At 35.4% G+C, this 15,414-nt stretch overlaps 2 protein-coding genes across 5 annotated transcripts; one reads left to right on the forward strand and one right to left on the reverse strand.

Annotated features, from left to right (window-relative positions):
- Window positions 1-250: 250 nt before the first annotated feature.
- Window positions 251-4,382, reverse strand: LOC113073202 (INO80 complex subunit B-like). Of its 2 annotated transcripts, none has more exons than XM_026246083.1 (5): window positions 4,100-4,382; window positions 3,640-3,838; window positions 2,611-2,762; window positions 2,341-2,513; window positions 251-1,444 (listed from the first exon to the last, which is right to left on the reverse strand). In XM_026246083.1, exons 2-5 carry the CDS (start codon window positions 3,708-3,710, stop codon window positions 980-982), a joined length of 861 nt encoding a protein of 286 aa, XP_026101868.1. In that variant the 5' UTR covers window positions 3,711-3,838; window positions 4,100-4,382; the 3' UTR covers window positions 251-979. The 2 variants fall into 2 exon arrangements, with proteins under 2 accessions (XP_026101868.1, XP_026101867.1); XM_026246082.1 differs by having other exon boundaries at window positions 4,023-4,382.
- A 597-nt stretch (window positions 4,383-4,979) lies between these two features.
- Window positions 4,980-15,100, forward strand: LOC113073204 (kynurenine/alpha-aminoadipate aminotransferase, mitochondrial-like). 3 transcript variants are annotated; one of them, XM_026246085.1, is made up of 14 exons: window positions 4,980-5,134; window positions 6,431-6,511; window positions 6,594-6,762; window positions 7,819-7,951; window positions 9,686-9,760; window positions 9,920-10,129; window positions 10,975-11,040; window positions 11,210-11,292; window positions 12,385-12,481; window positions 12,902-12,963; window positions 13,101-13,165; window positions 13,556-13,662; window positions 13,832-13,933; window positions 14,233-15,100. In XM_026246085.1, the coding sequence occupies exons 2-14, from the start codon at window positions 6,445-6,447 to the stop codon at window positions 14,272-14,274; spliced, it is 1,278 nt and encodes a 425-aa protein (XP_026101870.1). In that variant the 5' UTR covers window positions 4,980-5,134; window positions 6,431-6,444; the 3' UTR covers window positions 14,275-15,100. The 3 variants fall into 3 exon arrangements, with proteins under 3 accessions (XP_026101870.1, XP_026101869.1, XP_026101871.1); XM_026246084.1 differs by having other exon boundaries at window positions 5,061-5,154; XM_026246086.1 differs by lacking the exon at window positions 4,980-5,134 and adding an exon at window positions 5,386-5,407.
- The last annotated feature ends 314 nt before the right edge of the window (window positions 15,101-15,414 follow it).

The following is a 15,414-nucleotide window of genomic DNA, read 5'->3' on the forward strand; positions in this document are numbered from 1 at the left end:
TTATTTGACAGGCACAACTGACTTTCTCATGAACACTTAAGCAGCAGTAAAAAACTGATCATGATATGATGGTTTTAATGTGACTTCTCCTTGCTGGAACAAGTGAAAGATTTTTTTTTAAAAGCAGTATTTATAACCAAAGCCTTAACAACACTTTTGAACTTTGTGAAATGAAAATGTTTTTGTAATTTCTTGAAGGCAAGTTTTGTAATACATTGTTCAACCAACAAATGTGCCTCATTTTTCAAATAAATGAACACAGATTTACTTCAACTGTTCTTTATTTCAGTCTTTTTACAAAAATAAGGCTTAAGTCTGGGTAGTTTCAACAATATGTCTGTTACATAATTAAATGCAAGCATGAGCGTGCTACAAAACATCTCTTTACTCAAATTCAATGCAACAATGTTTTTACAGAATGATTTACGTGGAAATATATTCAATTCAAAGTAGTTTCTGTCAACCATTTAACACAGAAACTCATCCTCATTATTCAAGAATCCCTTTGTAAATAATTTGCAATTCTTAATTGTCACATTGAATTGAATCAAACACAAAATAAACTAAAAATGACTGGGTAACACTTTACAGTAGGTTAAATTTGTTAACATATTAGACATCATAAATTAACAATTGAAAATATGTCTACAGCATTTATTAACTGCTAATACATTTTAAATGGCTTATGATGTGTAATTTAATATTAATTAGTTTGTTATGAATAAACTAACAATGAGTTAACAACGTGTGTGTGCATTTATACATTAATTTTGAATAATAATAGCAGTAAAAAATGTTCATTGTTAGTTCAGAAAACCTAATATTAAAAAAATTTGACCGTACTGTAAAGTGTTATTGCTTGTGTTTCCTCAAATGAATCAACTTCAGCATGATTTTACACTCATTAATCAAATAATCTTTGTTCAACATAATTGCATCGACCTACTATTTTTAAGTACACTATTTGACAAAGACCTCTTCAAGCCACTTCCTGCACCAGCGTCAGGTTCTTCCTGTAGCACTGCAGGCTGCACAGCGGCGTCCCCGTCTTGGAGCAGGAGTATTTCTTCAGGTTGGAGCATCCGGACACGCCGCAGCTCACGGGAGCGGGAGGAGGCAGTCGCGGGGCCGCGGGCGTCGGGACGGGGATCCCGGCGGGGTACGAGACGGCGGCGCCCTGAGCGTTACTGCTGTACCTCACCATGGGCAGCTGCGCCTGCTTGGACTTGCGCTCCCTCATGCTCTTGATCTTGGCCTTGCTGGTCTTGGTCAGTCTCTCGATGGTCTGGTTCTTGTTCTCCTCGGCCTTCTTGGCGGCCTGCAGGCGTCTTTTTCGGGCGCGCTCCTCTCGCTTCTGCATCATCTCGGCCGTCAGCTCCTTCTCTTTGTATCCCATGGGGAGCTCCAGTAATGGCTGGATCTGCTGCTTATGTAAGAGCGCTTTCTGTTTACATGGAGAAGAAACTTTGGTCAGATCAGTTGAATGTCAAATACTTACATTTTTAGCTCATCAAATCATATTGAGGGAGATAAAACCTACAAGGACTGTTTCTTCTGCTCAACAAGGCTACATTTATTTAAAAAAAAAAAAAAATCAAGGTACAGTAAAATAATGAAATATTATTACTATTTAACATAACTGTTCTCTATGTGAATATTTATTAAACTGTAATTTATTCCTCTGATCAAAGCTGTATTTTCAGCATCATTACTCCAGTCTTCAGTGTCACATGATCTTCAGAAATCACTCTAATATAATGATTTGCTGCTCAAGAAACATTTCCGAATACTATCAATGTCGAAAACAGTCATGCTGCTTCATATTTATGTGGAAACTGATACATTTTAATTTTCAGGATTCTTTGATGAATAGAAAGTTCAAAAGAACAGCATTTATTTAAAAAATTTGTAACATTATAAATGTTTTTACTGTCATTTTGGACCATTTTAATGTGTCTTTGCTAAATAAAAGCAATAATCTCTTTAAAAAAAACTTGCATTTACACCCAACTTTTGAACGGTACTGTAGAACTGATGCATTATGTTGGTGTTACTTTAATAATATTAATAAACTATTACGGCTTTAATAATTTGAATTTGCTTTTATACCTTCAGTTTTTCCAGTTAGTTATCTTAATGCTTCAGATGAAAATTAGAAATAAAAATAACCGAAGTAACATTTACGTTTTTCCATCTTCTGTTATTTCACCTTTAAAGTTAACAACAATAACCCTGCATCATGTCTGGTTATGCTGAGGTTTGCACATCTCCATTTGGAGGTTTTGTGCAGTTTTTGTATGATTAAGGCTGTGTGGTGTTTGATAGTGTTTTCTATGGCACCTGTCTGGCTGTGAGCAGAGACTCGTCGATCTCTTTCTTCAGCTCTCCGTTATCATCCAGCTCTCCTTTCTCCAGCGCGTCCAGCCAGCGCTCCTCATCATCCATCGGGCCTCCCAGCAGCGAGTCCGTGTCCAGGTCGGGCACAGGAGACGGGTCCAGGTTACTGTCTTCATCTGGGTATGACCAACACAAACACACTCATGCACATTAACACCGGCTGCTACTCACTGAAACATGTGTGTGTTGGCTATATCCAAGTGCTGCAGTCACCCAGCCAGGCTCTGTACTGCTCGATAGGAACTCCCTCTGACGGCACGTCGTCATCAGAGTCGTCTTCATCATGGTCTTCATCATCATCGCTCTCCACGTTCACAGGCGACACTGAGCGCAGAGAGTCCGGGATCACTGTGAACGTGGGTACACTGAAACAAGACATTACACTTGATCAGATCATTCATGCACTGTTCAAACACTCAGATGTCTTGATCTTTAGACCAGAGCATGCATTTCAAACAGTTCACCCAAAAACAAACACCGTCATCATCTACTCTGCAGTTTTCTTCCAAACTGCACTGTTGAATGTTGAATATGTGTTATTTTTTCGGGGTGAACTATTCATTCAATGCATTTAATTTGACTGGTTGCATTATTATCTACAGTGTATAAGAGATTGGTTCTGGTTTTCACTCCATTATTTCAGTAAGAAAATGACACCTGTGAATCGTTGTACTGTGCATTAATTGATATCAAATGATGCTCGTGTTTACAAGTCTCAATCTAATTTATTTCTTACCAAATTAGATGATGCTTTCAATGCACACAGGTTTTTTTTTTTTAATAAACGAAATAAATAAAGGAAGGTTTTCAATGCAAAAGTGATTTTAGGAGCATCTTTTTACACGTGAAGTCCATTTTTAAGTTATTTGAAGTTATATGCTCACATTTGAACGTGATTTTGGATAACGATGTCTGGATAACCAAGGGAACCTAAGCTGCTTCAGTCTAGCAAGTGTTCATCTTGAAATATTATATACAAATATTAAAGTTATTTATATGTTTACTATATAAATCAGTACAGAAAAGCAGGAGCTTAAGATGGACGTTTGTACATTTACAATAAAAGGCCTTTTTATTTGCTCAAAAAAAGTCTGAACTATAAATAAGATGACGTGTAGTAGATTGTTTCTGCCAATATTGATCATAACCATTTAGAAAATCGTTTTCTTCTCAGTGAAGATCATTAGGAATACGAAAGCTGATGTTCAGAAGTCTCAGTCAGAAACAGGCAGAGTGCCGGACCTCTTGGTGCCCAGAGTCTGTCCTCCCAGTTTGATCTTGAGCTTGAGCTGAGGAGGTTTGAGCAGCAGCATCCCCGAGTCTGACTCCAGCGCCTCGGAGGACACACTGTGGCCGTCTTCACGGTGATGATGGTGCTTCTTCTTGTGCTTCTTATGCTTCTTGTGTTTCTTCTTGTGCAGGTTATAATCATCCCCGCTCCCTGCAGAAAAAAACATCAACAACCACACATTTCATATGAGAAAAACGGAATTAAATAACTCAAAGTCATCCGCGAATGTTAGGGAATACGGTTTTACATCCGCGAATGTTAGGGAATACGGTTTTAACACACAAAGAGACACGTGGGTGAATAAAACTAAATTCTAACGCATTTCTACTCTTACCAGCGAGAAATCTGGGGTGAATCATTTCTTTCCGTTTCCCCATTGACACGAAAAAGAGCTTGACCTTAATTAATCACCTCAATAAGCATGTCGAATACATATACGACTTTTTCTTCAACTGCAGAGCACAGATCATCAGATGAACGCTAACATGCTAATTCCTGTGCAAACCGCCCATTAACGGAATAAAACAGTTCTGTTAATGAACTAAACCTACTATTGAAAGAATTATACCTCCTGTATTAAAATAAAATATCAACTATGACACACTACTAATATGGAAAAGCCTCCCGTTAATGTCTCTATTTTACTCCCTTAGCTTTCTAGCATTGTTTACAAAATGTGCTTCCTCGCGGCAGAGCATTGTGGGTAATGTAGTTCGCATCACATGGAGTTGTCGGGGTTTTCATTAATACGTTATTTCTTTCTTAAATAATGTTTCTATATTGTTATTCAATGAATAAATAGAATAAAAAACCAAATAGTTGTTACTCATTGTAAATTATATGTTATTATTTATTATAAAAATGTCCCACTAACACTAACCATTCTTTGTTCTTTTTACATTCTTTTGAATTGTTTTATTTTTATTATTATTTAAAAAGACCCTCTAACACTAGTTTTCCCTATTCTTTTTCTGTTCTACTTGTTTTATTTTTATTTATTATAAAAACGAAAAAATAAACCTTGCTACGTGTACTGCGTCAGACCAACTAAGACTTGTCACAGCACTTTCATATTATTGCCCTTTTGTTGGTTTTGATTGCTTCTATTGACCTCATTTGTAAGTAGCTTTGGATAAAAGCATCTGCTAAACGACTAAATGTAAAGATAGTGTCGATGTCACGTTTTCGCTGTTACTTTTCTCTGCGCCGCTGGGGGCTGGACCAATCAGAATCGTTTGTGATTACCGGGTAAGCGTCAAGGGTTGGTGTTCATTTGCATCTTAAGTACATCTGTAATTAATAAACGTAAACGAATACGCTTTTAGCGAATATAAATTAAATATAAATATAGTCCAAAGTAGGATTCAGTTTTCGCACGCTAAAGAAAGAAAACTACACGGCCCAGAAAGCATTGCGCCAGACAATCTGCGGTACGGGAAGTTACGGGTCAGTAATGTTCTTTAGAGGTTAGGCTTTATCGCCTCGTTTTGCAAAGTTTGAATTTCTTCGGATGATTCGTGTTGTGTATTGTAGTATATGAATGATAATTTGCGTGGGTTGACGCATGTCTGAGTTGAGATGAACTCCAGGCGGCAGAACATTCACTTATGTTTTCCATTCACATGTGCTATGGTTTCACTCATAACGAGCTGTCAACATAACGAGATTTCAACACAGAATAGAATTAGAAAAACCTGCTGCACACCAATTCTGTTTTAAGTGAGCCAAACTTTCATAATCGTTTTTTTTTTTCTTAATCACGTTTATTTGCTTGTTTACATAAGAATGTGTGCAACATATACTTTTTTGATGGGCCACAATGTAAAAGCTCATGGTTAAACTTTTCATCAGCAAGAATAGGGCTCAGTATTTTTTTAGATTAGCAAATTTATGTTCCTTGAATGCCTTCTGTTGCACAATAAATCGCTTTACTTTGTCTGTTTATGAATATGTGCAACATTCCCATTTTCTCTCTTTTTTATTTTTATTACATTTTTTTTATTTTTTATCTGGAATCAATTCCTATCTTTCAAGGATTCTTTAATTGGCCTTTAACTTCTTTCTAATTGATTGCATTGCTTCAGTTTCTTCTATTTATACTATTCAATCCATTAAATCTGAATAATATCATTTAAAGGACTTGGATTAAAGGAATTGCGATTGCAAAATATTAATCATATATGTATATTGGAGTTTGTCATCATTTGGAACCAATTTCTACTTATCCATATAGATCTTTTAATGGGATTTTTGTTATTTCTTAGCGACTGCAGTGAAAGTTTACTTTCTTTTATTATCATCATGACACCATTAAAAGATTACAAAGATTACAATCACTTTTCTCTGCCTTTTCTATTCATGAATATGTGCTGCATAACATTGTTCTCTTTTTCTGGAGTTTATATCATAATTTAGACCCAATTTCTATCTAATGAGGGACACATTATTAGGCTTTTACAAATACAATTTCTAAGTGATTAATTGCTGTTACGCTCATATCATTCAATCCAGTAAATCTAAATAATACTTTTAGTTTAATTTGGAACCATTTAATATCTAACAAAGATCTTTGGGCTTTTTACAGCGTTTCAAAACTTCTAAATTAATTAGTTTTTTTTTTTATTGCTTCCAAATTCTGAATTTTCAAACTTGCATTCCTGTATAACAAACCCTGTAATACAGACGTAAAGAAATGAAAATCACAATTTCTAATGTCTAATTTATAAAATGTTCTCCACCTAGGTCCCATCAGAAGCATGAATTACGCTCGCTTTCTGACAGCTGTGAGCGCGGCGAGAAGACCGTCCCCTATTCGCATACTGAGTGAGTCTGATTTATACAGTTTTATTATTTTACTGTTTGTAACCCGCGGTGTGGCCTGATTTGTGGCGTCGTTGTGTTCCAGCGGAGCTTCAGCAGCGATCTCCTCCGTCTCTGATCTCTCTGGCCGGAGGAGCTCCCAATCCCAACACCTTCCCGTTCCAGTCGGCTACCATTAAAGTGAAGGGAGGCGAAGCGCTGGTGCTGGACGAGCCGCTGATGAAGAGAGCGCTACAGTACTCCGGCTCATACGGGTACCACACAACACACACTGGCTTGAAAAAATGCATGTGTTCATCAGTAGATGAAGAAATGTTGAAACACCTGAACTACAGCATATTGATCCCTGTGTGGATGTCCACAGAACTGGAAGTGTATATAAACAGTAGGCTATTTCAGAAAGGAACATTTAAAAGATGAAAAAAGACGAATTTGGGAGACTCAATAAATTCTGAATAATTTATTGCGATTGTTTGAATAATATCTTATCATGTAATCAATAAAAAAGCAAGTGTGATTATGAAGATTTTAAAATGTAATATAATCTAATGAGAAGTACCTAATTTTTAGATCCTGATTACATGTAATAAGTCACTACCCAGCTCTTATAATAAGTTTCTATAAAATAAGTCTATAAAATATTTAATACTAAAATGGTCTATACGCCACAATGAATCTTATTAGTGTTCATACTTTGTTTGTTTGGGGGTTTTTTTGTTGGTAACGCAATGATTCAGTGCAGATGCGTGTGATTGGCTGTTGCATTCATGTGCTCAACAAACATGTCTGTGATTGGCTACAGCGCTCAACGCTGCGTAAACACATTGGACATAGAAATCTTTGATGCTATTTATATTCACAGAGCGCTTGCGCAAATACAGGAGCGGTCCAGTGTTGCCAAGTCTGCAGTTTTGGGATACTTTTACAGTTTGTTTTTCATGTCCGCTGGTTTAAGTGACCACAAGAACATGATATTTATTCCCTAAAATGCTAATTAACCGCCATAAAACGTGTATTTGCCCCCCATGGAAAGCAACTTTTACCATTGACTCGCGATTGGGCTATTATGTAAATCTTCCCACATAGTGACGTAGACTTTGTAGAAAACGACGCGTTTGAGAGAGGCGGAGCCTAGAGGACCTACTTTAATTCACAGTATTTTAAATATAACGTGTTTTTTGGACATTAAAGCATGTCAACATTGTTACACCAAATACACCTAATAATGAACTTTAAAAAAGCATCATATGATCCCTTTAAAAAGTATCGACAACACTAGATGGCTTGTATGCGCGTCCTTGTGTTCGCAGTATTCCTGAGCTGCTCTCGTGGATGAAGGATCTTCAGAAAAGCCTCCACAATCCTCCCACCGCCGGCTTCAGTCCGGAGAGAGGACAGATGGAGATGTGTGTCACCACCGGCAGTCAGGAGGGGCTCTGCAAAGTACACCCACACCGTTAACATCTCACATCAGATCATCCCTTTACAATCTTGAACTAATCAGATGATTTAAAGTGCTACTTGTGGCTAATAATAATATGGTCACCTAATATAATATACATATGCATCCCTATTCAGGGTTATTATAATTAACTGTAGCGCAAACAGTAGAGCATTGCAGTAGAAACGCAAACGTAATGGGTTGTGGATGTGGATAAAATTATTTCTCACATGCATAAGTGTAAACTGAAACCATAAAAAAACATTGTTTTTATAAATGTGAAATAATTTGAAAATTACCTTAAAAGTTAAAAACTAACTAAATAACTAACTAATTAACGACTTACTAAAATAGGTTGAATTTGACACACTGAAATGACAAAAACTAAAATAAAATAAATTACATTTATGTAGATAAAAGCTTCCAAAAAAGAGCTAAAATGAAAATATAAAGTGTAAAAACTAATCCCGTTTATATATTTATAAATAATGTAATAGTACATAAATTATACTGAAAGACACACAATACCATAAATGTAAATGTATTAATTTTTTTTTACTATATTTAAAATAAACATTATCTTAAATGTTTTATTTTAACTTGCTGCCGAGGCACCATTTCTGATTTTAATTAAGTTTGAGTTGGTGTACTGAAATAACTAAAACTGGAATAAATTTAATGAAAACACTAAATAGACATGAAACAAATACACAAAATTACTAGAACTTAAAAAAAAAAAGTAAAGTATAAATTCAAAACTATGATAGTTATAAAAATATAAGAACAGTCTCCAGTGTTGGGGGTAATGCATTACAAGTAACGCAAATTATGTAATCAATTAATTTTTTCAAGTAACTAGTAAATTAACGCGTTACTTTTTAATTTACATTTAATTTTTTACGTAACACCAGTTACTTTGTTTTCCCATTTATTGACTGACAAGTCTCCTGTCCCCATATTGGGAGAAATGGGAAGTACAGAGGCGTTGTGCGCTTCTCCTGCGATCTGTGCAGACGTGAATTTACTTTTCCTTCAGTCTGAGGTTTATTCATAACACTTTTTGGTGTGAAAGGTTTTTATATTTTTATAAATATAACTTCTTTTATTAAAAATAATCAAGCCCTGCTCATATTTAAAAAGTAACGTGAACGTCACGCAAAAGTAACATAATTCATTACTTTCCATAAAAAGTAACTAAGTAACGTAATTAGTTACTTTTTTAGGGAGTAACGCATTATTGTAATGCATTACTTTTAAAAGTAACTTTCCCCAACACTGATAATGACACTAAAAGAACACTGTCTCTAATAAATGCTCTTGTTCCTCTGAATGTTTGTAACGCGAGAATTTAGCGTTATAAATATGAACTGAAGTTTGGTTTCATTTAGTTTCCATTCAACTTGATGTACTAAAATAACTACAGCTGAAATAAAATAAACAAAATCTTTGAAAAAATGACAACCCATCCAAAAATACTAAAACTTTAACTTACGCAGAAAATGTAAAAATAAATAAATATATACCAAAAACTACATCTCAATGGTACTAAAATAACATATGTAATATGCTAATAATATAATAATATGTTTTTGTGGATACATAAGAAGAGCATAAAGTTCCTGATAAACTGAGAATATTATTAGTGCTTGATATTATTAGTGATATGAATATAGAAATATGTGCCATAATTGAAGATCATATCACATGGTAATTTTCTCTTTCCCTCTGTTCATCAGATCTTTGAGATGCTGGTCAGTTCTGGAGACAACGTCCTCCTCGACGCTCCCACATACTCAGGAACGCTGGCGGCCGTACGCAACACATTTCACATTTTCACCATGTTTTATAATTTACTTGTGATCTCTCTTTCTCTCTCTCTCCCTCCCTCTCCCTCTCCCTCTCTCTCTCTCTCTCTCTCTCTATCTCTGTCTCGACCCATTAAATGTAAACATTAACTCTTTGATCACCAGCTGCAGCCGCTGGGCTGTAACCTCATTAACGTGCCGAGCGATCATCACGGGATGATCCCTGCAGACCTGAGGAAGATTCTGGGGCAGTGGGACCCCGCAGAGGCACAGAAACCAGGAAGCAGCATCCCGAGAGTCCTGTACACCATCCCAAATGGAGGAAATCCCACTGGAGCGTCCATGACCCATGAGAGGAAACAGGAAGTCTATGAGGCAAGCAGAGTTGCACACAACGTACATCTGGCCTAAATGCTCCCTGTACAACCTTACCAGTGTATTCAGATGTTTTGTGTGACATTTACCAGCTCTTTCTATTATGTTATTTAAAAAATATATATATAATATTATACTAAATATATATACATAAAATATTCAGCTTTATTTCAGTTGTTGCCAATTGAAACAAAGGTGAAATAAAATACAAAAATAAATAATAATAATAAAAATTGTTAATTAAAATTAGAAATGTTGCTTTGACAACTAACTGAAATAAAGTTGATGTACAAAAATTCCTAAAAATAAATTAAAACTATATAGAAAACTTAATCCCCAAAATGAAAAAGATTACAAAAGCACAAAACGTATTACTTAAACTAAAATCTTAAAATAAAACCTAAACTAAAATATTAGTGTATACTATACTCATGTGTGTGTGTATGTGTATATAATATATATATATATATATATATATATATATGATAAACTACAATGAAAACTGAAAATATAAAAACAAAAGTGAATTCAAAATGTTAATATATGATATGCAATTATATAAATAATACTAAACTAAAATGAAAATATACAAATGAAATCTAATTAAAAATATTAATTTACTATTCTAGTAATAGTTTACTAACCTACTATATTGTTTTTAATATTATTTTTACATGTTTAATGTAAAAAAAAAGACAACTATTAAAGTTTGTATTTAAAGTGTAAATATTGCTGTTTATTCTCAACCAATAGCGTGAGTTTAGGGGCGGGGCTGTTAGTTTTTTCTCGACCAATGGCAGTTGACTAATGTCGCATGTGCTTACTATTGTGTTCTTAATTTGCAGCTTGCCAGGAAATATGATTTTCTTATCATTGAAGATGACCCATACTATTTCCTGCAGTTCCAAAAAGTAAGTTCCTCTGATTAATCGCTTTATTCACGGCGTATGTTTGTATTGTGTGATTTATAATCATGTAGCAGTAGTCATACTGTGACCTCTCTGATAGCCTCTGAATTGCTGCTGTGATAAGATAACACTCAGTAATCCTCTCTTCTTCTGTTGCTCTGCTGTCCTCCAGCCGTGGGCTCCGACGTTTCTGTCCATGGACGTAGACGGCCGCGTCCTACGAACGGATTCCTTCTCTAAGATCCTGTCGTCGGGGTGGGTGTTTGTCAGCGGGACAGTGCTGTTCTTGTTACGAGACACACTCATGGTATTGACTCAAAGAGAAAAGTGTGGAAAAGCCTGTGTTTTCCTCAGGGAGTGAGAAAGTCTTGTGTAAGGGAAGTGTATGGAAACACTGAGGTATACACCAGAAACCCTGTCAGTTACTTATGTCCTCTTATGTTATTACCACACTTTTTAACCATGGTAATAATAATGTTTTCTTTCATTTTATTTATATATTATTATTTTTTGGGAAAATGACATTTGAATATAATTTGTGTACACTGTATGACTGTATGATATGTGTGTGTGTGTGTGTATATATATATATATATATATATATATATATATATATATATATATATATATATATATATATATATATATATATATATAAAATAGTTATTAAAATAGATCTGTATGAATTATTTGTAGGTATTAATGGTAGGTATTTAAAATGTGACAAATAACTACGTACAAAAAAAGATATTCACAATGCAGTTATGCAGAATACAGTATATTAGTATGTTAAACATATATATTTATTTATTTATATAATCACTAATCATTTATATTAATACATATAATTTATAATATTAATATATTATTCATTTATATATATATATATATTTATTTATTTATTATCATTTTATTCAATATTAAATATAATTAGATATTATTTCATTATACTTTAAGAAATTGTCATTTTTATTTATATTAATCATTTATATATATATAAATATAATTTAATAACATTATCTATATATAGATAATTAAATGTGTGTGTGTGTGTGTGTGTGTATAAATATATATATATATATATATATATATATATATATATATATATATATATATATATATATATATATATATATATATATATACACATGCAATGATTTTTTTATTTTGAATTAACTATATATTTATAAATAATTTATTATTTAGATTAATTATTATGTAAATTATAATTAAGTATAATTTTATTCAATAGTTGTTATATTGTACCAAAAAATAAAATCACTCATAAAACTTATTTTTTTATTTTATTTTATGTGTTTCTTGAATGATTTGTGTTTTTCCTGACAGCTTGCGGATAGGGTTCGTCACCGGACCGAAGCCTCTGGTGGAGCGAGTGGTGCTGCACATCCAGGCCTCCACGATGCACACCAGCACCTTCACACAGGTCAGACGTCTCATTCATCGCTCATTCACTCTCCTGTCCTGAATCTGCTCTTCCTCGTTCCAGCTGTAATCCCTGAATCACAGGCCTTGTGTTCTGGTTTTAATGCACAGCTGCTAAACACGTGCAGTAAAAGCACAGAGATGTGTGTCTGCGTGTGGGACAGGCTCTTATGAGCAGGAGGAGGTGTGTTTGTACAGGACGCGTGTTTCGGCTCCCAGCGGAGAGCAGATGAATTCGAACTTTGATTTTTCTCACAAGCGTGAATCTCAGGAGAAGAGATCAGCGAGGAAAAGATTCACAGACACACATTGTGTCTCTAGCATCTGAATCAAACTGAAGCTGAAGTACAATAACCGAATGATTAATGATACTCAAAGTCTCAGATATGTTTGTTTTTCTCCTCTCTCTTGGTGTTTTCAGCTCATGGTCTCGCAGCTGCTTCATAACTGGGGTCCAGGTGGTTTTCTCAAGCACATTGACGGGTGAGATTTATGATTTTAACAAATCAGTCAAATAATTGTGTGTCGTTTTAGAAATTACCACAGGGTTCTGTGCTTAGTATGATTCACTCGTTGTTGAGATGTGCATATGGCTGACATTTGTTTGGGCTCTTCCTCAGGGTGATTGACTTTTACAGATCTCAGAGGAACAGCATGCTCTCCTCCGCAGACAAATGGCTCAAAGGTTTGACTCGCATCTATTACTGACTCTAGTCTAGTATTTAAAGCAGCAGTTCACCCAAAAATGAGAAATGCTGGGAAGGTACCCTCAGGTCATCCCAGATGTAGATGAGTTTGTTTCTTCATCAGATGTGGAGAAATGTAGCATTGCATCACTCGCTCACCACTGGATGCTCTGCAGTGAATGGGTGCCGTCAGAATGAGAGGCTTTCACTTCACATTAACTGATGGACTGGAGTGGTGTGGATTACTGTGATGTTTTTATCAGCTGTTTGGACTCTCATTCTGACGGCACCCATTCACTGCAGTGATGCAATGCTACATTTCTCCACATCTGATGAAGAAACAAACTCATCTACACCTTGGATGGCTTTCTCTCCTGTGTGTTTTGTAGATGTAGCTGAATGGCATCCTCCCATGGCCGGCATGTTCCTGTGGATTAAACTCAAGGGCATTAAAGACACGCAGCAGCTGATAATGGAGAGAGCGTTAGAGAAAGAGGTTCACACACACACACACACACACACACACATCTGTGTAATACAGTTTACATCTTGCCTGACTTTAGTTTCCCCTGAAGCCTCGGTTCTGGGTCAGCAGGTGTTGATCAAAGGGAATAATCTGAATAATGATCTCCGGTCCCGGTCAGGTTAATTGTGTTTGTTTGTAGGTTCTTCTGGTTCCTGGAGGAGTTTTCAACATCAACAGCTCAGATCCGTGTCCGTACGTTAGAGCCGCCTTTTCTCTCTCCACTCCTCAACAGATCGATGAGGTACAACACGTTCACAAATATATTTGTGTATATTCTCATGCACAGCAAGGTCTTCAGTGTCACACGATCCTTCAGAAATCATTCAGATATGCTGATTTGCTGCTCAAGACACATTTCTGATTACTATCAATGCTGAAAACAGTAATCTTTTGGACACCGGATCGTCAGGATATCATGTTGCTGCCTACTGAATATACAGCGTTTGATACAATGCCTACTAATAGTATATCTGATATTCATCTGTGCTTCAGAATAAGGCCTTTCTTTGTCATTTATGGCTCTTTCCTCCTCATCCGAAGGCTTTTAGGAGACTCGCTGATCTCATCAAGGAAGCCATGTGAGCGGCTGATTCCCAGGAAGAGGAATCAAGGGGCTGAAATCTATTAAATGCGGCTGTCGCATGCCACATATACACAATGTCCCACTTTTATTTCCACCTTTCAGATGAACAAACGTGAAACTGACACCTTTCTGATGTCCTGTGTGGTTTTAAAACTGGTTTAATGTGTAAAATGTTTAACCAGAAGAAGCCCACGGTCAGGTGAATGTTTTTTTTATTGCAATAGTCTTTTACTTTATAAATCTTTAATGGTGAATTGTGAAGGTTAAAGCCGTTGATTTGTGAATTTCTTAATAATGACTAGTTAGCTGCTAGTAACTCGAGCCGTTCTGGGATGCGTTTCCCAAAAACATACTTTGTTGGTTGCAATGCAATTTCCCATTGCCAACCAACTAAGTTCCTGACAGATTAGCAACTGTGGTTTTGGGAAATGCACCCCTGAACACAAACGAGTTGTATCTGTATTGGTACGTTGCAGTAGACTAATGGACTCTAATGACTCTAATGATCAGTTTTTTCATATTATGAAAAGTTGTGGGAATGCAACAGTTGATTTTTTTTTTTCTCTCACTGTTTGAGCAAATGGTAAAGAAAAATTGTATTTGCAATGGTCTCCCATATACACCAGAAGTTTACCCTGCAAGTTTACTTCTGCTTGCCAGAAATGTGACAACAGTCCATGCGGGTCACCCATTTGATACTTATTAACCCATATTTACGAATGTAGTCCATCAGACTTGTGTGTCATAGTGCACGTTGGTCCTTTTAGACACAAAATGGTTGAATAAATAAATAAATTAGCTCTATTATTGTATGTAGTGCTGATTCTCACTCAGTTTTGTTCCTTTACCATACCTTTTCCTTATTTAAAGAGATCATCTACCCAAAAAATGAAAATTCAGAAGAATGTTGGCAACCAAATGTTTTTGGGTCGCATTTACTTCCATATTATAGACAACCAAATACTAAGAAAGTGAACGAGAGCCGGAATGGTTTTGGTAGCCAGCATTCTTGGAAATTTCATCTTTCGTGCTCCACAAAAGAAGAAAAAAAATGCATACAATGATGACAGAATTTTTCATTTTAGGATGGACTAGCTCTTTAATTGCATAACATCCCATTGCATTGTTTAAACGTTTTT

The sequence above is a fragment of the Carassius auratus genome, unplaced genomic scaffold (assembly GCF_003368295.1).
Source record: "Carassius auratus strain Wakin unplaced genomic scaffold, ASM336829v1 scaf_tig00011615, whole genome shotgun sequence".
NCBI classification, from domain to species: domain Eukaryota; kingdom Metazoa; phylum Chordata; class Actinopteri; order Cypriniformes; family Cyprinidae; genus Carassius; species Carassius auratus.